The 25314-nt window shown below is 41.0% G+C and overlaps 1 protein-coding gene across 2 annotated transcripts; it reads right to left on the reverse strand.

Annotated features, from left to right (window-relative positions):
* On the reverse strand, positions 1 to 25210 carry LOC138961858 (importin subunit alpha-6-like). 2 transcript variants are annotated; one of them, XM_070333534.1, is made up of 14 exons: positions 25116 to 25210; positions 16359 to 16511; positions 15825 to 15914; positions 14567 to 14663; positions 14077 to 14168; positions 13296 to 13427; positions 12624 to 12712; positions 11336 to 11435; positions 10140 to 10303; positions 9497 to 9575; positions 5451 to 5576; positions 4767 to 4894; positions 3819 to 3994; positions 1 to 1856 (listed from the first exon to the last, which is right to left on the reverse strand). In XM_070333534.1, the coding sequence occupies exons 2-14, from the start codon at positions 16485 to 16487 to the stop codon at positions 1666 to 1668; spliced, it is 1593 nt and encodes a 530-aa protein (XP_070189635.1). In that variant the 5' UTR covers positions 16488 to 16511; positions 25116 to 25210; the 3' UTR covers positions 1 to 1665. The 2 variants fall into 2 exon arrangements, with proteins under 2 accessions (XP_070189635.1, XP_070189634.1); XM_070333533.1 differs by having other exon boundaries at positions 14567 to 14681.
* Between the last annotated feature and the right edge of the window lie 104 nt (positions 25211 to 25314).

The raw sequence follows: 25314 nt of genomic DNA on the forward strand, positions 1-25314 counted from the left end.
TTTAATCTGCTACAATCACACAAATGAAACAATTTACGCAAATAGGGAGAACAAGCTATGACACAGATTCTTGCAGTATCTTGTTTTGATCACAATTACGCACACCAATTTACGTCCAATATTTTCTTTTTTTTCTTTTTGGTTTCATAGTACAAAACACAGAGGCATCCCTCTCTCACATACGCTCATGCACATTCACACAGTTTTACACTCACAATGTACAAAGATAGGCAAATGGAAAAGGAAATGCTGAGGTTAGTTGAGATACTGAGATAGTTAGGACCATCAAATAGTGATAGAAAATGTACATCCATGATCAACAAACAAATAAATCACATGAAAATACATCTATGCAGGCTTCATAAAATCATTCTCCACCGATTTCAAGTGGCCATGGCAGGCTAAAGTCCACAAACCCTACATAAATTCAATTACTGATTTTACACGTGTCTTCTGTGTTGAACTATTCAAAGGATCTGGTAGCCTTCAAGTGAAAGTAGACAATGACCTCTCCACACAGCTGAGCTTACAGGTAGCTTGGGCTGAATAAGTCTGTCAGGGTGACCGTTCCACCACACTAAGGCTGGACTGCACAAGTCCATTATACCACTAACACTGCGCAAGTATGTCAGACAGATACCAGTCCACCATACTAATTTTCTCAATCAGCCGTGTTGAGTTGAATTTCAAGGCTTTCACTCAGACCATACCGGCATAAAACTAGACTAAGATTTGTTCTAAAAAAGTCTTCCACCTCTATGGTTATTTAATCGTAATCATAATATCAAAGCTTTAGTTCTGTTTCCAGCACTTCAAAGTACAAACAGTAACACATCAGAAATATGTGCTGGAGGATTTGCAATACCACTCACATTGTTACTTTCTTTAATTTCATCACCGACTCTGCTAATGAAATCTCTTCATCAGAGCAAAAGCTTTCTTTCCTGACAGATCAAATTATAACAGTGTCAATATGGATGCTGCATTATTTTCAGGTAGGGGTGCCTGAAATTACTCAAGGCTTCAGACTGAGAAAAACATTCACAATGACTTAAGTTCTGCATTTAATGATAATGATGACAAGATATGTAGGAATCTGCGCAGATGAAATGTTTTGGATCACAAAGGGTATGCCAAAACAACCCAGCTGAAGTCAACTCCATGATATTTTCCTTAAAGGATAATCCAAGTTTTGCTGCTCAGCTGAAGGAGAGAAAGGAAACAAACGATCGACAAGTCAAGTCAGACCTGAAGGTAGTGATCAAAGTTTTCAGGCAGACGCATCTTTTTCCATTAAGTATTCTCCTCCATTCTTCACAGCATGGAGATCATGACCTCACACTACGATGAAGAACAACAGGAAAAGGCCGAAGCTCCATGATGTAGTATTCAAAACGGACAAAATTAGTTTGAAAACTCGACAGAACACGCTTGCAAAAACAATGTCTAATTCAACATTCCAGACAAAAAGATGTTCGAATGATAAAACGCTGTCAGTCTGCAGAGTTCATGGTGACTTTCCGCTTTCCACTGTGAACACACAGCGCAGAGACACCGTGTACCTTTCTTCAGATTTCAAATTTCTGGGTCATGATGCACTAAGCGGGTTACAAGTTGAGTTGATTTTTAAACAAAATCAAAAAACAAAAAAACCTAGGGCTAGGATCAAAACTGGAAGCCTCCTGCGGGGGCGTTTTCCTGTGCTCCGAACTGAAACTGTTGCGCGTTCTGATCGAGCTGGGGTGCTAACACTTTGTCTTCCTCCTCCGTGCTGAAGTAACGCTCGATGATGTCAAACGACTTCTGGTAGATCTCCCGGTTTTCGTGGCCCTGCAGGAACTCAATCTTGTCCAAGCCTGTAAAAGAAGATGTATTTTAATCAAAAGCGTGTGCAGAAAAGTCAGACACAAAGCGATGGCCTGTAAGGAACAATGTCTGTTTGTCCTACATTCAGATAATAAAGTTGTATTGAATTGAAGCTTTTCAAATTCCATTTCCTAATACTTCCCAAATTTGATTTCCCCTCACTCCCCTTCCACAGCATCATAGTACTGACGGAAATAAAAACAAGTCGCGTGAAGCGATATAAAAACATTTAGTCAAGATCAACACCACAAACCAATCATCGCCGAGACTACATTCAGATAGTCTCGGCTAACCATACAGAAGACGGAGACGGGTCACGCTCACTGCCGCGAAGCATGCGTCCGTAGTACTTACTTAACCTTTTTTCTTTCATTCTGAGCACATTTTTAGAGTAAACATGCCATATCTATATATTTTTGAATTCAGGAGAAGACAAGGAATACAATGCAATCAATTTTAAATCTGTTTGCAAAAAAATCGATATTAATGACAACTTTAATGAGTAAACTCATTAATTAATTGTTAAGCCTCCAAGCTGAAATGCAATACCAAAGTCCGGGCTTCGTCGAAGATTATCTGACCAAAATTTCAACCGATTTGGTTGAAAAATGAGAGCGTGACAGTGCTGCCTCAACTTTCACAAAAAGCTGGATATGACGACATCAAAGACATTCCGGACGGACGGACGGACGGACGGACGACTCGGGTGAGTACATAGACTCACTTTTGCTTCGCATGTGAGTCAAAAAATGAAGAAAATATCTGGGGATATTATACTCAGGAACTCTTATGTGAAGTTTCATGAAGATCGGTCTAGTAGTTTTCTCGGAATCACTTTATACATACACACACACACAAACACCAGACCCTCATCTTGATTCCCGGTTAACGTTAAAACATTTAGTCAAAACTTGACTAAATGTAATGACAAGGTTATTATTCATGGATTAATACAGTATTCAAACAAAAAGTGCCAACAGGTGTGAATATCTCCGAGTGTGTGAGTGTGATTATGAACAGTGGTACCCTTCAATGTAAGGACACCCTTGGTGTGGCCCAAAAATGGCCCTACATTGCAGGTGGCCTGTTATCACAGGTGCAATTTAATAGAGATTAATCATTATAGATATTATATAGACAATGAGACAACAGGTGTCCTTTCAAGGGAGGTGTCCTCTAATTGGAGGGCCTTCACATCGCAGGTACCACTGTAGGTGTGTGTGTGTGTGTGTGTGTGTGTGTGTGTGTGTGTGTGTGTGTGTGTGTGTGTGTGTGTGTGTGTGTGTGTGTGTGTGTGTGTGTGTGTGTGTGTGTGTGTGTGTGTGTGTGTGTGTGTGTGTGTGTGTGTGTGTGTCCTTGTATACATATTTGCAAGCATTTGCAACTGCAAATGTTAGCGCGAGCATGTGCAAGTGCCCACATGCCTTTCCTATGGATGCGAGTGTGCATACATACATGTCTGTGTCTAAGCACACCATGCCTTTTTTTAGGGACAACACTGTGTTTCTGTGTGCATGCATGGCTGTGTGAAAGCACACTATCACATCACTGTGACGACGGGCGCAATGGCCTAGTGGTAAGGCGCAGGCCTCCAAAGCGGAAGGACGTGGGTTCGAATCCCGGCCGCGCCTGGTGGGTTAAGGGTGATTTTTCCGATCTCCCAGGTCAACTTATGTGCAGATATGCTAGTGCCTTATCCTCGTTCGTGTGTACACGCAAGCACAAGACCAAGTGCGCACGAAAAAGATCCTGTAATCCATGTCAGAGTTCGGTGGGTTATAGAAACACGAAAATACCCCGCATGCTTACACCGAAAGCGGCGTATGGCTGCCTAAATGGCGGGGTAAAAACCGTCATACACGTAAAAATCCACTCGTGTAAAAACACGAGTGAACGTGGGAGTTTCAGCCCATGAACGCAGAAGAAGAAGAGGAAACATCACTGTGACTTACCGTAGCACTCCTCGATGGACACAGCGTAAGGGTTGACGGAGTTGTTGAACTTGGCGTCTTGCTCGCCCAGACGTAGTATATTCTCTAGGCCGTTGAGCGCCACCTGCACGATCTTGCTGTCCATCACCGTCAGCAGGTCACACAGCGGTGGGATGCAGCCCTGCTCAACCAGAAACCTGACACCACACAACCATGGACTTAGTCAAACACATTCACACTGCAGGGCTGAGGTGCACGGGGCGAACCTGGGTTACACCCAACGGGGTGGGAGCCAGCTACTGAGTCTGATTGGTTCCAATCACAACAAATCTACATTTCAACCAATCAGGTCCCACGTCTGGCTCTCACCCAGTTGGGTGGCACCCAGTTTCGCTTCGTGTATCTCAGCCCAGTGTTCCAAATTGACTTTAGGGGCCCACTGTGTTAAACTTGAAAGAACTGTAATGCTGCTGCAATTTTATCACTTTCGCAACAGAATGCAATTTTGCAGTTATATAGTGGGCACTCAAAATGATACCCTTTTTTCTCGAAAATATACACATCGGGTCCACGATTTAATGCCGATTACTTGCAGTGATAGCTAAGCACGTGTGTTATCCTCAATTTATTTGATTTCAAGCGAAACCCACATCTCCCCAGGCAAAACACTTTGTGTGTGATCACTATGGGCCAGCGCACTCCGATGAGTATATTTTTGCAACAAAAGGGTATCATAAGAAACTCACTCTGCATTACATACACATCAGAGTAAGTTGTTTGTCGCCATGGCAGGTCTAAGCCCATCAGCAGTGTGTTGTCACTTGGCCTCGCTTTGACTAGCTTGCCTAAATGTTTTTGCCACATCGCTTACAAATCCTGAAATCTGGCAAACGTCTATTTAACCTTGATATTTAAAAACAAAACAGTGAATTTTCCGATCTGTGACAACTAATGAATTGTGAAACGAACCTGATCTGTTCGGGAGATCCGCCAGACGTTGCGTTCGTGATGGCCCAGGCTGCTTCTTTCCTGGTTTTGAACTCTGCCTTGCCCAAGATGTCTATCAACACTGGGAAGATGTTTGTGTCGATCACAGCCTGAAAACACCACCATTCAACATTCTATTTTATTCATTCCATCCTGCTTTGTTTCAAGCATTCTTAGAGATAATGCATACATACAGTCGAACAGTTGGATCATGCTTGAGCTTTTCAAGAATTTGGACATATTGCAATGACATTTCCAAACAAGAATCTAAACAACTGAAACAGATTGACTGAAAATATTCTATAACAAGATTAAGAAATGTTATCAGTTTTCCCTGATGTAAAAAAAGAAGAGAAAATGATTTACACACAATGAGTGCTGTTTACAGCTTCAAAATCAATTTAATGTGCTGGTTTTCCATATCCGGCATGAACACCTAGAGAGGTTCAAAAGGAGGAATTCCCCCAAAAGGAGGAAGGTTCTCATGCCTGGAGTGTTGCTTACAGCTTCAAAATCAATTTAATGTGCTGATTTTCCATATCAGGCATGAAAATCTAGAGAGCTTTAAAAGGAGGAAGATTCTCCTGTTGGACACACAACTGAACAGAAGCTGCCAAAAGAAGCAAGACAAGACACTCAACAAATTTGACTGTGTATCAGTCTGACCTGGATCTGGTTGCGGTTGCCGGCGGTGATGTTTGAGATGGTCCAGCAGGCCTCCTTGCGGATGGACTCCTTGTTGCTGCTCAGCAGGTGGAGCAAGCAGGGCAGGGCCGAACAGCTCAAGATCACCTGTCATCACAAGTATCATCATCATTACCAAAGCAGGAATAATAGCAAGCACGGCAGGGCCAAACAGCTCAAGATCACCTGTCATCACAAGTATCATCATCATTACCAAAGCAGGAATAATAGCAAGCACTGCAGGGCCGAACAGCTCAAGATCACCTGTCATCACAAGTATCATCATCATTACCAAAGCAGGAATAATAGCAAGCACGGCAGGGCCGAACAGCTCAAGATCACCTGTCATCACAAGTATCATCATCATTACCAAAGCAAGAATAATAGCAAGCACGGCAGGGCCAAACAGCTCAAGATCACCTGTCATCACAAGTATCATCATCATTACCAAAGCAGGAATAATAGCAAGCACTGCAGGGCCAAACAGCTCAAGATCACCTGTCATCACAAGTATCATCATCATTACCAAAGCAGGAATAATAGCAAGCACTGCAGGGCCGAACAGCTCAAGATCACCTGTCATCACAAGTATCATCATCATTACCAAAGCAGGAATAATAGCAAGCAGGGCAGGGCCGAACAGCTCAAGATCACCTGTCATCACAAGTATCATCATCATTACCAAAGCAAGAATAATAGCAAGCACTGCAGGGCCAAACAGCTCAAGATCACCTGTCATCACAAGTATCATCATCATTACCAAAGCAAGAATAATAGCAAGCAGGGCAGGGCCAAACAGCTCAAGATCACCTGTCATCACAAGTATCATCATCATTACCAAAGCAAGAATAATAGCAAGCAGGGCAGGGCCAAACAGCTCAAGATCACCTGTCATCACAAGTATCATCATCATTACCAAAGCAAGAATAATAGCAAGCAGGGCAGGGCCAAACAGCTCAAGATCACCTGTCATCACAAGTATCATCATCATTACCAAAGCAAGAATAATAGCAAGCACTGCAGGGCCAAACAGCTCAAGATCACCTGTCATCACAAGTATCATCATCATTACCAAAGCAAGAATAATAGCAAGCAGGGCAGGGCCGAACAGCTCAAGATCACCTGTCACCACAAGTATCATCATCATTACCAAAGCAGGAATAATAGCAAGCACTGCAGGGCCGAACAGCTCAAGATCACTTGTCATCACAAGTATCATCATCATTACCAAAGCAGGAATAATAGCAAGCACTGCAGGACCGAACAGCTCAAGATCACCTGTCATCACAAGTATCATCATCATTACCAAAGCAGGAATAATAGCAAGCACTGCAGGGCCGAACAGCTCAAGATCACCTGTCATCACAAGTATCATCATCATTACCAAAGCAGGAATAATAGCAAGCACAGCAGGGCCGAACAGCTCAAGATCACCTGTCACAGACCTGTTTACCCTAAACCTGAGGCAAGAGTACTTTTTCAAAAAGTTAAGTGTATTTTTCAAAAAGTTGGTGTACTTTGCAAGCAAAGCCATATGGGCTAGGCAAAACGTACGCCGTGGGTGCAAACGTGTTAGTGTAAGAATAGCATGTCTTGTGAACATCTTCAGAATTTAACTCCTTCCGATACAACAGGGATAAAACAATTTTATTTACCTGTCAGTTTATAACATTATAACCAGTGTCTTCCAAGCAGATTGATAATGAAAAGATGAAGTTCGTGAAATAACATCTGCGGTTGACAGTGGCAAGTCCATTTTTACAATCATCTCAGAAAACATTGCTTCAGCACGGACTACAGCCTTTTCTTCTGGTAGGATTTGCTTTGCGGGAATGAACTTAATAATTCCTTGGCAGCTTTCAGCGGATTTCTTTGCAGCAACCTTGTCCATGTGAGTTTTGGAACTGCAGTGTCGTTCGATGTCATATTTCCCAGCATGGACAACGGAGAAATCTGATTTACAATACTTGCAGTGTGCATGACTTTTTCCCATAGTAGACTCCACAATTCCTGGCTCTTTCTTATATTTCTCCAAGAAAATCTGCTGCTTCTGCTGTTTAGACTTGGTACAGTCATCCGAAACTGGCACATTTTACCGCTTCATTTTGCCACGATTGTCCAGACGATCGCACGTGCCAACAACTGAACAAGGTTTCCACAGCTGAAGACTCGCTGTCATAGTTATCTCCCTTCGACCGAAACCGGTATCAGTTGTACCATCCCGTAATCAGCACACCAACACCGGAAAATGTATTCTAGACTTTTTCTTATGCGTATTTTGTGCGTGTGTCGCGTATTTGCGTACTGATAATAATTTGGCGTACAAAATACGCCCAAATCGTACTGGTAAACAGGTCTGCTGTCATCACAAGTATCATCATCATTACCAAAGCAGGAATAATAGCAAGCACTGCAGGACCGAACAGCTCAAGATCACCTGTCATCACAAGTATCATCATCATTACCAAAGCAGGAATAATAGCAAGCACTGCAGGGCCGAACAGCTCAAGATCACCTGTCATCACAAGTATCATCATCATTACCAAAGCAGGAATAATAGCAAGCACGGCAGGGCCAAACAGCTCAAGATCACCTGTCATCACAAGTATCATCATCATTACCAAAGCAGGAATAATAGCAAGCAGGGCACGGCCAAACAGCTCAAGATCACCTGTCATCACAAGTATCATCATCATTACCAAAGCAAGAATAATAGCAAGCAGGGCACGGCCAAACAGCTCAAGATCACCTGTCATCACAAGTATCATCATCATTACCAAAGCAAGAATAATAGCAAGCAGGGCAGGGCCAAACAGCTAGAGATCACCTGTCATCACAAGTATCATCATCATTACCAAAGCAGGAATAATAGCAAGCACGGCAGGGCCAAACAGCTCAAGATCACCTGTCATCACAAGTATCATCATCATTACCAAAGCAGGAATAATAGCAAGCACTGCAGGGCCGAACAGCTCAAGATCACCTGTCATCACAAGTATCATCATCATTACCAAAGCAGGAATAATAGCAAGCACTGCAGGGCCAAACAGCTCAAGATCACCTGTCATCACAAGTATCATCATCATTACCAAAGCAGGAGTTATACAGTGGAACCCCCTTTATGAGACCCCCCCAAATCTTAGAAAATCATGTCTTAAAAATAGGGGAATCTTGAAAAGCGGGTAAATTTATAGAAGTTTAAAACAGAATATCTGTGCAGAAATAGAGGGAGCCTTAAAATTGTTGGTAATGTTGGTAATGCGGACGCCTATCAAATCCAGCACTATCAGCCTCACAATGCTTTCTTTCCCCAATGTGCTGATTTTGTTTCTTCACATTCACAGACCTGTTTACCCCCATAAAATTTTGGAGTAATGCTCAGCCCCAAAAATAGTAATCCTGGCACAAAAATAGTAATCATCCAGCATTCGTCGCCAATTACAACGCACATGACAACTGTGTCTGCGAAACGCAATCATGCACATATATCCATCATTCACAAACAAAACACATCAGTCAGTTTTTGTAGTCATCATAATTTCAAAGAAGATCACATCAAAAGCACATGCATCACTGATTCTTTTTCTTTTGCTCATAGAAGGTCTTTTTCAGTGTGTCATTAAGCGCTTCTCTACTGTACTTGCGCTTGCCGATATGAATAAGGCTCTCCAGCGTCTCATCAGACAGACATGATCTCTGGTCAGTCCTGTGCTTTTTCACCCCATTTTGCCATTGAAAAAAACAATGCCAAACATGTGAATTGATTAAAATAATTTTTTATTTATTTTTTTTTAACATTTTTTTTATTTATGAAAATCGTAGTCTTGACACGGATAGCGCAATGGCGTATTTTTTGCAGAAAATCGTAATAAATTACACCAAAATCGTAAGGGTAAACAGGTCTGCATTCATGCACGCAAAACCAGGAAAAGAATGTGTATTGCTTCCATTTGAGTGTGATAGTTCTTTGGAAACAACAGGTAACACAGTACATATTCAAAATACTTGTGATAACCAGATGAACTTACTTGTGTTTGAGAATCATCACCGGTAACTATGTTGCCAACAACCCGCAATGCTGCCGCTACCACGCTCTGGTGGTTGTGCCTGAAACCACACAAGGGGGTAAATTAAAACAATACTGTTTTCTATTTTTCATACAGTCCTCACAAACAATGCATTCAAGCTAAGTTCACGTTCAACTGGTGTTTGAATTTCCATACATGAACTGCTAACTTAAACTCGTAAGTTGGTAAAATCGCAGTGCTAACAATGCTATTTAACAAACTTTTTCTTGTTTTAAACATTTTTATTCAAGTTATTTAACAAACTTTTTTTGTTTTAAACATTTTTATTCAAGTTATTTAACAAACTTTTCAGCCCACAACTCTTCTTAACAAACAGAACCCATGCATCAAAAACAATCTGAAACAGTCTAAAATTGTGTTCTTTGCTGGGATTACGATTACCCTTTTAAAATTACCCACCAAAGACAAAAGTGTACTTTTGCTCAAAGTCACATGACACCAGTCTGCGGGAATAAAAAACACTGTTATAATCTTATTCTTGACCTTCAATCGCCGCAAAATGTCAACTCCCTCTTCCAAAATGAGTCTACTGTTTGTCTATAATTTGTGAAATAGCAGAAGTGGAACAGGGGACGCTGCTTACATGAGAAGTTCTACAAGGCGACGGCAGACACCAGAGTCAATGACCGACTGGATTTTCTCGTTGGGTCCGTCAGAGAGGTAGGACAGTGCCCAGCATGCATCAGCCAGTACGTCCTTGTCTGTGTGGAAGAGGAGTCGTGCCAAGACGGGCAATGCTGGTGACACCTGCAAATAATAATAATGATAATGCATAATATTTATAAAGCGCATGTATCCAGCGTTTAACCCTGCTCAAAGCGCTGTAAATACACAACAACGATCATTAACTTTTCTGAAACAGCAGGTTGAAAGGTGTGCAACAAGACACATAACAGGCAAAGCAAAGACATGTTTGGAGTCAGAAAAGAATGTTAACAACAGTTTTCATGAAGGTCATAAACTAAGACCTGGGAACCCCTGTTTTGCACTTCCGAGTATTCTCAAACAAATTTGGTGTATTTTCAGAAAAATGAGCGTACTCCACACAGCATTTGAACATCCATGATTTAAACATGCTTCACACGCGCCTGTTTATTAAGTTTACCAAAACATTTAAAACAAAATCTTCTTTCAATGTTTTCTGACAAAAACTGTAATCATGTGTCAAAGTACTGGATCAGCTTCGGGATGCGCTTGTGAAGAAAAGTAGTCTAGGATTTTTTCTAGTCATATTTTTTTTCCCACTGACCGTACTGCTCGTATTCTAGACAATCATGCATACAAAATACGGTGAAATCGTATGGGTTCCCAGGTCTGTCTACAGTAAGATTTTCTACACTGTACCCGCATAGTTCCCAGAACAAGAGGACAATAGGTCAGTTGGACCTGCACTAAAAGTAAAACCATGTATACTATAGGTCCAAAACGTCCTGGCTACAAAACATTGTTCAGCCAGAGGAGTTCCTACAAGTCAAAACTATCGGACAATCGACCAGCCGGGGGTCAGAACATGCCTCACATATAAAAAGGAAGCATCAATGACCGAAGACCAAGGCCTGGGAACAACACTGCTGTACACAATTTACAATGAGGACACAAAGACATACAAGCATAGTCTGTACTGATAGATTTCTACATTCATGACTGCAGCACTCAAAAAGAAAGACTATTTCATCAGCTTATTTGTATTACTTCCAAACACATGGTCAGCAATGTCATCACATATCATTTTCACAACACAACAGGAAGGATCTGTCTACAAAGACATAAAGATCATACCTTGCTGAAGTCTGGTGGTGGATTTTTCCCTCGACACAAGTTGGACAGACACCACACTGCGTTTCTCGTCATAGATAAACTGGTGTTTTTACTTAGAAGCCTGCACATACAAAGATTTACAAATCAGATCTAGCACTATAATTCATACATTCACTTGGTATTCTGCAGTATTTTAAAAGTGTTTGGTATACATTTATTACTTCGGCAAAACTGTAGTTGCTGACACCTCTGGAAATCCCATACACCCAGTGAATAAATCACTAACATTCCTTGACAGAAAGTATTTATATAAACAATACATTATTTCTGATTTCTCATTTTGTCAATGCTAATAAAACAAGGACATTTGACAGTGACAGAGCATTAATAACCTTCACTCCGACATGGTGATGTCCCACTCTGACAAATCTAATTCCCACCGTAAGCACTGTTATTAGTAGTGGTAAACATTTTAATCACTTTTGGACAGATGTAAATCTACAAGCTCATTGGTTACACATAAAAGTTTAATTTTGTTTTGTTTATAAAGTTTATTGTCCCAGTAGAAAAAAAACAGTACTGTTTATGCCTTTACATGTGCAAGATGCTTTTTCGCACAAGAGAGAAATACAATGAAAAACTCTTAACAAGACCAACAGGTTGTTAACCATGATTAACTGTAATGCAAACTATAATCAAACAGTAGCGTATCACTAAACGGTGCAGGAAAAAACATTTGATTTTAAACAAGCCATTCTTAATGATAAACTGAACGATTACACAAGTTCAAACAGTAAGCTTTAGCTTGGCTTTAGAACAGCCTCAGTATCTAACACAAAACATTCCAGCAACATTATGGAACAAATCAACAACAAATTACACAGTGTCAGCACCACCTGTGCAACTCATGTCAAATAGCAAATGTGATAACCTGTTTTCTCATACAAACACAAAACAACAAATCAGAATATCTAAAAATGAACTTTCATTTTACTCACATACCAGAACCACCTAAGGACCATAACTATAATTAGAGAGAAAGAAAATATTCTCATGGATAATCCGGTCCACGGCTTTATATTTTGCAACGACCTTATAATTTGCAATGAAGATTTCCTTGAAGCTTGTGAAAACAGCGAGCTATTCGAATGCAGTATTTCATTCCGTTTATGAAAGCATGCACCTTAAAAAGTGTCTGAGAATTGTATAAAACTATAAAGCATATTCCCCGTTAAAATTGTAAAGTTGCTTTAAACAGACAGAACTGCTTCAAGGCAAAATGACAACTCAAAGAGACAAGGGCACTTACTGCAGCAAGGGTACCAGTATGTTTTCATTCAGCACGTAATCTCGACACTCGGGACTGTCGCCGGCTATGTTGCCCAGGGCCCACACAGCCTGAAACGCAATGCAAGATTCATTGTTAGACTCTGCAGATGTTGTAATATAAGAGCAGCCAATGAGACAGGAAAGCTTGCTCCCAGAGTACACACTTTAGGTGACCCCCCCTCCTGATCAAAGTCTGCCTGGAATGCCTACACAAAATGAAACCAGTAGGTTGGTAAACAGACATGTTCTTCAGTTTTGTTCAAATTGATGTTTACACCTCTAGACATATATATTCACAGCCCCCCCCCCCCCCCTCTTTTTGTTGTTGGTGGGGTGGGGGGTGGGGAGGAGAAGAAATAATTGTCAGTTAGATAATAGTACTAATGGATTGCTTATTTTGTTGGGGGGGGGGGAGGGGGAGGGAGGAGAAGAAGTAATGTAGTCAGTTAGATACTAGTACTAATGGATTGCTTCTTTTGTTTTTTTGTTTCCCTGATCTAAAACATTCTCATCATGAAATTATCATCTGCATTTCCATAAGCAGAATGACTAGCAACACAAACATGTATAAAACACCACATCCAAAACCCTGCCCCGAAGACTCCCACACAGAGTAGAAAAACAAAATGCAGATGAAAGACAAAAGGCGCACCTGTTCTTGCACGTCTTCGATCTCAGAGTTGAGCAGGCGGATGAAGATCGGCACGGCGCCGGCCTGAATGACCATTCTAGTTTGTATCGACGTCCCTGAGGCGATGTTCGTTAGTGCCCAAGCTGCCTCAAACTGACAAAACAACAACAAAAATGTTTAGTCAAACTTCACAGCACTGTTAGGAGGGACTAAGAGACAAGAAGGAGGCTGGAAAAAAGAGAGGGATTAACAGAGAAGGCAGGAGGAAGAACTCCCATTTCAACCAAAGACAAATTTTTTCAGCGATACTTCCTCATGTCAGATTCAAAAGAAAACATCATTTTCAACAAGATTTTGCTGTGTACCTTATTCGCCCACTTTAAGATAGACTGATGTTCTAATGTTTTGCTTTTTTGATTAAATATTCCATAAGCTAACTGTTTTCTTTTAAGATCTATTATTGAAAACAGTAAAAGGGTTAGGGTTAGGGTTTACAAAAATAATGCACACACTGTATGCACAATTTTTAACAGTTTTAAAAGACTGAAATCCAGTTATCAAATTTGAGCTAACACCTTCATTACAATTTACAGAATTCAACCAAAGCAAACTTCTTCTGCGTTTATGGGCTGCCACTCCCACATACGTGTGTTTTGCACGAGCAAGTTTTTACGTGTATGACCATTTTCACCCCTGCCAACAAGGCAGCCATGATCTGTGTTGGGGAGAAAACGAAATCAACCCAGCAAGTGTTCAGAATGTTAAAAAGAAGGAGAGTACAGAAAACAGCAAGTTGCCGCACCTGAAGTGTCCAGCTGGTTTCCTTCTGCAAGAACTCCACAAAGCGTGGGATAATGCCCGTCTGAATCACCTCGTCTATAGGCGGGTTGGGCTCTGGGGACACACAAATCATCAGTGAAAACACCATCCGCAAACATATCAGTTTGATTTTAACGTACTTACAGCAACACAATTTCATCACCACCAGCCCACCCTTTCAAATACGTATGTCATTTGACCAAGAAGTCTTCTGTTTTAAAATCATCACCTCCACACATCTGCGCACGCACCTGCACGAATTTAGTTCATTTCATATTGAGAAGTGACTCCTCCTGTTCCAATAAAATGTTGATGGAGTGGGGGTGCGAGATGCAGTTCTGTACAGCTTCACAATGACCAAAAGTCTATGCAGAGCTAAACAGAAATGACCTGAGATGCAATGCCCGTTATTCACAAACAATCACATAAAGGTAGTGATGAAAGTATGCATTCACCAACACACAGGCACTGACCTCGGGAAAGGAGTTTCCTGAACTTCTGTGTGGCGGTTTCCTGTTCCTCCAAGACGTCGCTGTACAACGCCTGGATCATGTCTGGGCTGATGCCACCCTGTGCAAAACCAGTCGTCTGCATAAACACCATATTAGAATCACCCTCTTAACTGTGAATCGGGCAAATGAAAAAAGAAAATGCTCTGCAATGCTAGCAAGCTCATGTGTATGAGGCAAAATAATAAACAACAAGCTCTGTAGTACTAGCAGTAGCAGACCGAGTTATCTATTTTAAAGTGACAAGCTTGAAAAAGCTTGAGGCCACAAGAAAAATAAAAGTTCCATTGTATTGCTAGTGTGCGTTTCTCAGTTTACTGATCAAGAAAAAAAAAGCTAATATTATTCTTATCTGCCATACCCTTGCAACAACTATATTTTCATTAAAATAAAGGTATGATGATCCCAAAGTCACCCACCCCGAGTTCAGTCAAATGTCCTGAATAAATCCTTTGTTATCTGACGATCTTATATAATTCACAGTTTGATTCAACACTTATTAGTTTTATTTCTTTAGCCACACACAAACACATGTCCCACACCACAAGCAAAGACTGCAAATATTTGGAGTCTAGCAAAATAAAGAGCATCACCATTACAAACTGGCTGTGTCATGTGGTCTGTGAGTGTGTGTAAAGTGTAATGGGGCCGGTGTAACACGAAGTTTTTACTCCCCGAAAAATTTACTCCGGAGTAAATATTTTGTACGAAATTCTTACTCCGAGTACATTTTTCGTACGAGAAAAGAACTCCCCAAGGCACGAAAAAATTACTCCCTCCACGACATTTTTACTCACCATTATTTTTACTTCCAGTAAAAATCTCGTACGCAAAAATGGGATGCGGGCGAAGGGATAATGCCAATAAGTGATCTCGCGCACACGAATGTCGCGCTACCTTCCACCACCAAAAACTAACAGGGGACAAGGGAGTAAAAATATCGTACACCTGGCATGGGAAGTTAAATTGCTCGTGTTGAGGTGAAGTAATTTATTCGTTATTTATTCGTCAGGGGAGTAACATTTTTGTACGAAATGTTTACTCGGAACTCACCTGTCTTGGAGAGTAATTTTCTCGTGCAATGGGGGAGTGCTTTTTTCGTAAAGGGAGTAACTTTTTCGAACGAAATGTTTACTCCGGAGTAAAAATCTCGTGGGAGTAATTTTCTCGTGTTACACCGGGATGGAGAGAAGGACAATAGAGAGAGCAGACGGCAACTCACGGTGGACGAAATTGTTGGCTCCTGAACGTCCCCCATGGCCATGTCATCGGTTTCACCCGGTATGGTTGAAACATTGCGGCGTTTGTTCAACTGCACAAAATCACCACATTTCTCCATTAAATTTACACATACATCATCAACCAGTAACAACTAACATATTATATAAATATCGCATGCATTTAAACTACAATAATTCTAACACCTTTTTATGCACACCAAATTTAATTTTATGTAATCACAGATTATGAACCACACATTTAAAATGCAATTGAAAAACAAAAGGGTATCTAAACTCTAAACAGTCCAGACATTTTTTGTTGTGTGTGTGTCTAACTGACCAGTTCTCATATAATCGAAAAACAAAGGTGTGTCTAAACCGTTAAGCCAAGGGTCCAAACTTCGTTGTTTTGTATTTTCTTCAACTCTAACAAGTTCTCAAGTGATCTCAGTAAATATAAAAACAGATTAAAACTTGTCAGAAAAAGGATTCTGTAAAAAAAAAAAAAATCAGATTAATACTATAGCAATTCTTACGTGTTCATCTCGTTTCTGTTTGCGCAGCTGGATGCCCTCTTCTTCTCGCCGCCTGCGTAGCTCCTGTGAGTCCAGGGCTTTGTTCTTGTACGCCTTGAGTCGGTGGTTGGGTCCTGACGCTTCAGACATCTTGGATTATAAAGTGTTTCACACCTGAAATTGTAAAAATGGTCCTATATCATTATCAGAATTAATTACAGTGAATATGACTATGAGTTCTGTTTCTTTCTTTTTTGATTTCACCTAGGTCTGCTGTCTAAAACACGGAAATCCTGCGAGTTGTGTTCTCTGAAAAGAGCAAATTTCCTGGTAAAGTCTGCAAAATCTGTTTTTGTTGTCTATTTTTTTTAAAAAGCTAGTCAGGACTTAATAGGGTCAATTAGGGGAGTGAAAATATTGAATTTATTCCTTGGCCTAAACTAAAGACTGTGTTGGACATGCTAAAATGGAACCAAAACTATATCTTACAATCTTCTCACCTTGCCAGACACAATGTCTTGACTTAAATTACCCTAACCAAGCGAATAAAATGATTGGCATTATAAAGAGAACTTTTTCCTGTCTGGATAAAGATACCTTTTTTTAAAATTGTATAATTATAAAGCGCTGTTTTGACCAAACTTAGAGTATGCAAATGAAATCTGGCACCAGTATTTGAAGCTATCATCAGCAGACCCAGAAAGGATGCAAAGAAGGGTAAAAAAAATAAATAGATCATCTAAAAAAAAAAAGGCATGTATGTTGACAAACTGCCTGCACTCAATCTCCAGACTCATAAATCAAGAAGATTCAGAGGTGACTTCATTAAGTTCATACAGACATATCAAATTGTTCATGGTATCTATTTTCTTCTAAAGAAATACACCACTGATGCAACAAAAAATAACACTGATAAGATCTTTATTGAATTTCGTCAAACAAAAGTTAGAAAACATTGTTTTTCTAACAGAGTTGCACCCTTATGGAACACACTGATGGATATTGTAAATCGTGCACAAAATATTACCACTTTTAAATGCAAGAATCTGCTCGAAAAAGAAAACAAATTATTAGTATATTACTGAGGCATAGTATTTGTATGGTGATTGACATTGAGAATAAGTCCCTGCGCCTTGAATATGTGCGCAATATAAATTGCATAAAATAAAAATAAAATTAAAATAAAAAAATAAATCCCTGCGCTTAGAACTGTACCCACGGAATACGTGTGATATAAGCCTCATAATATTGATTGATTGATTGAGAAAACAAGCTTGAGCATGCTATCTGACTATTAAACCTATGCCAAATCTGCACAATGAGATGGGACCCATTCAAAGCTACCAGGCTTACAGTTATACTTTTTCACGTCCCTACAACTAGTGATCTGCTAATGCTATTTTTACAACCAAGACAGAAAGAACTCTCGTTCTTTTGTCTAGACCCATTACTCAACCTCATGCTTGTTGTTGGCTCATTTTGACGTTATAGTCGATTTGCGAAAATAACTCTGTCAGGTTTGTATGGGTTGTGGAAGAGTGACCTTTTCTTGCAAAACCTCTGCCAAAAATGTGAAGGTCCAATCACTAGTGAGGGGTATGTGTGAAACACTTAAACGGGAACATGTGTTTCTGACACTCCGATCACTAGTGATTGGCACCTCTAATGTTTGGCAGAGGTTTGCAAGAAAAGGTCACTCTCCAACAACACCATACAAACCTGACAGAGTTATTTCGGAATTCATCTATTAATAAATGTGAAAGACCGGATCAGGTTCTTCCGCCTCACTTACTTGTTAATAATATGTCTTTTCTGTTACACAGTTACATTAGCCTACAGGGACAATGATACAAACCAATCCGTAGCAAAATTGCAGTGTTCGACTTATTACATAGTTGCAAGAAAGTCAATGCAATTTGATAATTTTCTAATTGGATAGACGACTGAACTGAGGTGTGGCTGAAAGTTCACGGGGATCTGCGCAGGAAAACGCGAGAAGCACTGTCAGTGTCACTTTAAGTTTACTTTAACACTACGCCACTATCAGTGAGGACAAACGGTCCTCATGGGGCGCATGCTATGCAACAACTAAATAGTTATGTCCTAAGACCCACCAATTAAAAAAACAAAACAAACTTAGCCATGGGATTTTTTCTGAAAAATGTCGTATTTTTTGTCTGTTTGTATTTTTGAATTTGTTCCTCTAAGAGTCAGACTAATTCTTCTTCTTCTTCTTTCTTGATGTGGACTGGGTTCATCAGAACGTCTGTAGTCCAGCGGCGGAGTACTGGGTGATTGGTTACTGGTGGTGGGTGACCCAATAACTCCGAGAAGATGGTTAAAAGTATAAAACTATTTACACGAAGAGCTGCAGGGTTACTGTGTCAGCGAGGCAAGTCCGTGGGTACGACCCAGACCAGTTTGGAAGGACTCCAGTGAAGGAGCAACTGTGGTCTTAGGGTCGAGCTTGTTCCACTGACGCAGTGTTCGGGGGAAGAAGGAGTTGAAGAGAACAGGATGGGATGCCCTCTCCTGGAACAGTCTCTGGGCTCCTCTGGTGCGGCTGTCGCCAGAGGTGTAGAACTCGGCCTTGTTGATGTCGACTATGCCGTTGTTGATCTTGTAGAGCATAGTGAGGCGGTTGGTGAGTCTTCTGTCGGTGAGTGGTTCCCATTGGAGGGTCTTCAGCATGCTGGTCACACGGCCTGGGGTCCGATCGCTGTAGTTGTTGTGGACGTAACGGGCTGCTCTGCGTTGGACTTTTTCAAGCTCCGTGACGTCTTTCTGAGAGATCGGGTCCCAGACTGGCGAGGCGTAGTCAAGGACCGGTCTGACCATGGCCTTGTACGTAGCAGCTCTGACGGTGGTGGTGCACTCCCGGAAGTTCCGCCGCAAGAAGCCCACAGTTCTGTTGCCCTTGTTGACAGTCGCTTGCACGTGGCTGCTCCAGGACAGGTCATCGGAGATTAAGACCCCTAGGTACTTGCTGGATGGTGTTGTTTCCAGAGTCTGTCCATGGAGGCTGTAGGAAGTTGGTAGGATGGGCTTCTTCTTGTTCGGGGCAATGCGGATGACGGTGCACTTGCTGGGGTTGAACTCCATCTGCCATGTTGATTCCCACTGTTCGAGGCTGGATAGGTCCTGTTGGAGCTGCAGACTGTCCGCTGGAGAGGATATACGTTTGAAGAGTAGGGAGTCGTCTGCAAAGAGTTTGACGCTGCTGAACTGAACGGATTCAGGGAGGTCGTTGATGAAGGCTAAAAACAGGAGAGGACCCAGGACGGTCCCCTGCGGAACTCCGGACTGCACTCCGACTGGAGACGATAGGACGCCCTCCAAGGCCACCTGCTGTTGACGCTGACTGAGGAAGGCAGAGATCCACTTGAGGGTGTCGTTTCTCACTCCGTAGTAAGCCAGTTTCGTGAGCAGGCGGGCGTGGGGCACCTTGTCGAAGGCTTTGGAGAAGTCCAACAGGATGGCGTCGACCTGGGCTCCCTCTGCTAGCTGCCGGGCAATTTCATGAACTGTGACGATGAGCTGGGTTTCGCATGAGCGTTTACGCCGAAAGCCATGTTGACAGTTGGTAAGGATGGCATGGTGGTCAAAGTGCTTCATGATGGAGCTGTGCACCACGTGCTCGAGTATCTTGCAGGTGATGGAGATGAGCGAGACAGGGCGGTAGTTGGCTGCAAGGTGTCGTTCCCCTTTCTTGAAGATAGGCACCACCCAGGCCTGGCGCCAGTCAAGCGGGACCTCCCCAGTATCCAACGAGAGCTGGAACAGTCGGACAAGGATGGGCGCCAGTTGGTCAGCAGCCATCTTCAAGATGAAGGCTGGAATGGAGTCTGGTCCAGTTGCCTTGTCCGTCTTCAGGTTTCTCAGGAGCTTGCGGACACCACCTTCGTTAATGTGGATATCATCCATCGCCGGGAAGGGGCTGTCGCCCGTACTGGGGATGCGAGATGTGTCCTCGGTGGTGAACGCCCTCTGGAACTGTTCGTTCAGGATCTCCGCCTTCTTGGCGCTGTCGCTCTGCAGGAAGCCATCTGCGTTCTTCAGTGGTGAAACTCCAGCAGAGTCTTGCCCCTTGCTTTTCACGTAGGCCCAGAACTTCTTGCTGTTTGTAGTGAAGTCTTCACTGACGATGTCTTCCATGTACTGCTTGTGGGCGCCTCTGATGTGGAACTTGACCTCTTGCTGTAGTCGCCTGTACCTGTCGCGGTCACGCTTTTTCCCCGTCTTTCTTGCTTTCTTGTGGGCTCGTTGTTTTCTTCGTATGGCTCTTCTGATGTCAGTGTTCATCCATGGGTGGGAGTAGCGGCTGGCAGACATCTTGCTTGGTACTCGGTTCTCCATGATCTCATGAGTCTTGGACTTGAGAAGAGACCACAGTCCATGGACGTCATCTGGGGCGGCCATGAATTCAGGAGTGAAGTCAAGGAAGTCTTGCTTGATGCCCTCGGTGTCGGCTTTCTTCCATAAGGTGATTTTCCGGCGAGTCGGACGTGGTCTGAAGGGGGCGAGGGCACAGTCGAAGAGGACGATGTCATGGTCGCTGTTGCCGATAGACGGTAGGGGTCTACAACGCTGGCTGAGGCCTGGGTGTGTTGTTATGATCAGGTCCAGGGTGTTGCTCTTGCGCGTAGGGAATCGTACTAGCTGCTCCATGCCAGCGTCTGCAATGGTGTCCAGGTATGCTCTGTTCACCCGCTCTGGGTACTGGCGTCCAGCAACATTAGTGGTATTCCAGTTGATGTCCGGTAAGTTGAAATCACCACCGACGATCAAGATGTTCTTCTTTGCCTTTTCTTTCAGCTTGGCAATTTCTGATGTCGCCTCTCTGGTGTACCCCTCATCTGTTCTTCTTGGTGGTCTGTAACATGAAGCTAAAAACAGTTTCTTTCTCTTGGAGATCTGGATAGTGCCGCTAATCATCTCCACCTCTTTCGAGCGTGAGACGTCACTCAGCTGGAGTTCTTTCTTCACAGCAAGCAGCACTCCTCCGTGGGTGTCTGTAGTTCTGTCGCGTCTGTGGACGTCGAAGCCGAGGTAGGGTGGTAAAAGTTCCGCGGAGCTGAAGTTCGAGTCCAGCCATGTCTCCGTCCCACAGATGATGTCTGGGTCGGTGTCGTCGATGATCGCTTCCAGGAGTTTTCCTTTCTTACGTGCACTCTGGAAGTTGATGTTCAAAATACGAAGGTGCTTTTTACCCTGCATGCCTGGTTTGTTGTTTGTGGACTTGGGGGATGAAGTACGCAGTGGCGAGTCCGATTCGCTGAGCGAGTGTATGGTCTGGCTATGGGGACTTTCATGAGAAACAGATGTGCTGGCTACAGAACTCTCCAATGAAGAGCCTAAATCTAATTCTAATGCTCACGGGATGCACAGATGAGCTGTATTGAGCACTTTGTGATATGGCCTTAAGTCTGAAATGGTGTCCACAGCTGAAATAGCTGTGCAACCTTGGCTCTAACCTGATTTGTACATCAAAGAAAAATAAAATCCTTGTAAAGATTAATGAGACTTGTAAAAAAAAGTATGAAGTACACACCTAGAGAAACATTGTGTGCTCAGTTGTTGTTTTTAATGAAAATGTCGCCATTATCTGAAGTCAGCAGCACTACATTTTGGCCATTTTTTGTGACATGACCTTACAGCATATTGAAACATGGTCTACTCTGTCATATTTATGGGACAGAATGTCATGAATGACTTTTCACTGAGCCAGTAAAACTCAAATGTACCTTTGACAAAGCAAAGTTTTTGAATTTTGTCAGTGAGCCTGCAGAAAATGGGGAGACAAAATTTCACAGAAAGTTCATAACTATTTCCGTAAGACTTCATTTATGTTCACTGATCAGCTCTAAATAATAATTAAAGATTGAAACCTGATATATTTTTGTAAAAAAGTATTTTACAGTATGTTTTGCAGAGGTATAAAACATAAAAAGGGTTGTTTGACTTGTTTTTGCATGTTCAAAAGTAGTTTGAAGTTTACGTGCAGATTTTCTTGTGAAAAAAGAGTTATGAACTTTCCAACCTTTTGCCTTATAAAATGAGTAAATTGACTGGTTGGGGAACACCTAGCTTTGTAATGCATTTGGATCCACTAGCAGCAGTCACACTGAAAGTTTGCATCAAGTTCATTCATTGGTGTTTGAGTAATTGAGAAATAAAAAATTCTTGTGAGAAAGTTATGAACTTTCCTACTATCTCCACTGAGAGTGTTTTTTGTCCTTAAAATGCTAGCCATAAAAGTTAAGGTTGTAGTGGAACAGCAATTTTGCATATAAAAGTACATTAGATTTAGATACTAAGCAATTTTTGTCACTAAAGTCAAGCAGTATGCTTTAGTTAGCCATTTTCTCTGTGTCTTGCGCACTATTTTTATGTGAGAGTTACTAACTCATGTCAAAACCCAAAATATATGTAAAATGACTATTTTCAGTTTCCAAATTACACTGTACCATGATTTTCATCACAAAAAGAATCTACTGGCTGCTGACTGTTTCTTTCTGAAGTACTTAGCCGTTTTGTCATGAAGTTCATAACTTCACATAACTCAAGCTCATTTTTCAAGGGCGTGTTTAAAATAATGCCTTGTTAATAGCAAAAGAGTACATTTGACTTTATCTGGACATTTTGTAAGAAGTTTTCTGAATATCAACCCTCAAAATTACATTTTGATAATTCCAGCATGAATCTGGGTTGACTGCACGGTGTACATAACTTCACATCAACTGACCCTCAGCCCCACGGTGTGAAGTTATGAACACATGCCATGAGTATGATTTATACACAATAATTAATTTACTACACTAAATCACTACCTCAAATGATGTGCTGCTCTTCTCCAGAGTAGGCTGTTACAGTTTGATGTCATTTTTATTTTAATTTACCAGCAGATTTTAGTACGTAGCTTTTCAGTTAAATAAATGATGTGAAGTTATGAACACACAGTCAGCTGACATAAACACAAAATAAATAATGATTTCGGTAACAGTTTTCATGACTGAGTTTGGTTAAGTAAATCATTAAGTTGTTTAGAATTATTTGCAAGAGACTTTAGTTAGTTATTTTAGTATAAATGTGTGATTGATGTGAAGTTATGAACTTTCACAAGTTTCAAACAATTTGTTTTATTTTGGCAATTAAAATCTGATTTTGTAATATAAGTGCAGCTTTAGCCTATACTATAACTCTGTGTTCTCAGTTTGTCATTGTTTTGCAAATATATTATACAGTAACTGTACTAGAGACCAACATAACAAAAATTCTTGTGAAGTTATGCGCACGCTCACATTTTATGATTTTTGTTATCGTTTGTTTTCACAAATGTTTTACTTTTATTACTTAGTTGTATGTTGATTACAAAGAGTAGCTGGAGAGAAAATAAGATGACATATGCACTTTCTTACTTTGGTTTGAATTAGCCATAGTTTGTGATGTCACGGTGTGAAGTTATGAACTCCTAGGACATTCTAAAAAAACTTTCAGTTTCTGCCAACTCTTTGAGTCAGACAAACATTTTGGTGTATTGAAATCCTTTTGATGGTACTTTTCAAGCACATTTTGCACAAAAACAGCAAAATTGTAGATTTAATGATAACTTATGCCAATATTTGCTGTGACAAAATTGTGACAATATTAATTTCTATAAATAATACAGATAACCAAAAAATCTTCTCCACACTTCATCTTCAAAAATTACCTTCATGTTCCAGCTCACCTTTTTCAGATTAAAAAACAAAACAAATTGTTTCCTGCCTGTATAAATTAAATTTATTATACCAATAAAAGTAAATTATGTGAAGTTATGAACTTCCCATTAATGGAGTTCACATCTGCATCATGCGTGGCCAAAACAAGTTTAACTTGCTTGAAATGCAAAGTAATTTGCTGTAGCTATTTGCTCAGATGTCTAAAACAGACCCAATACATATAGCAACAATGATTTAACAAGTCTAAATTTTGTGACGGTGTGAAGTTATGAACTCCTGCAAACTTTTAAACCTGAATCTGTGAAGTGATCAAACATGAGTTTTCTTAAATCATAGCTGTTCCTTGCGTATTTATGCTCTAAAATACATCTCTATTTTCAAAACAAAGAAAATGTTCATTTTTAAAATTGATTTTGTATGTCACAAAAATGGACACCTATTCTGACTTTGGGCCATATATATACATCTAAATGTCTGTGTAATGGATAGGATCAAATTTTGACATTCAAAGTAAACTAATTTTCTCAAGGAGAACTCTGGCATTCAGTAACCTGAATAAACCCCCCAAAACTGGGCAGTCTCACACTTCAATTTCAAAGCAGTACAACTTTCTTCAGACTTAAGAACTCGATGTGTGCTGTAAACAACAGCTCAAAAGAAGGTACTGGTTCCGGGAAAATGCTCAAGAGTTCATCGACATTCTATTGTGATTTCTGCGAATCAATTTCAAGCTAACAATTCTGTCTGTAAACATAATTAAAAGCTTGTTGTCCAAGGTCACTTTTCGTGTTTTAACCGAACTACTCTAACACATACTTTATCTTACCATTTTCTGTTAAATCCACGCCATATACAGAACTACACAAACTCAAAGAATAGTATAAACTGAGGCTATGATTTCCACTTTGTTTCCGAGTTGAAACGTGACCCAGACTTCAATGATCAATAAATTCACCTACAATGCCTCACATCGCAAAAGAATTCCGGACAACAATTTCCACAAATGTTGAATTAATGTTGATCTCACAACACAAAAAACTCATCTCTAACAACTTACCGTGAACAAAATCACCGATATTAGCGATCAATAGACGTAAAAAAATTAAGAATCCGTCTGACTTTTTTCTTGCCAGTGCCACTTTCCCGTCAACTGGGCATGTACCGGATGTGAAATGTTGCTTCTTAAACAAATAAAATAAATTTATATAAGATAGTTTTTCTTGTAATTATTTCTAAAATAATGCAAAACTAAAGCA

This window comes from Littorina saxatilis, linkage group LG3, assembly GCF_037325665.1.
Source record: "Littorina saxatilis isolate snail1 linkage group LG3, US_GU_Lsax_2.0, whole genome shotgun sequence".
NCBI lineage: Eukaryota > Metazoa > Mollusca > Gastropoda > Littorinimorpha > Littorinidae > Littorina > Littorina saxatilis.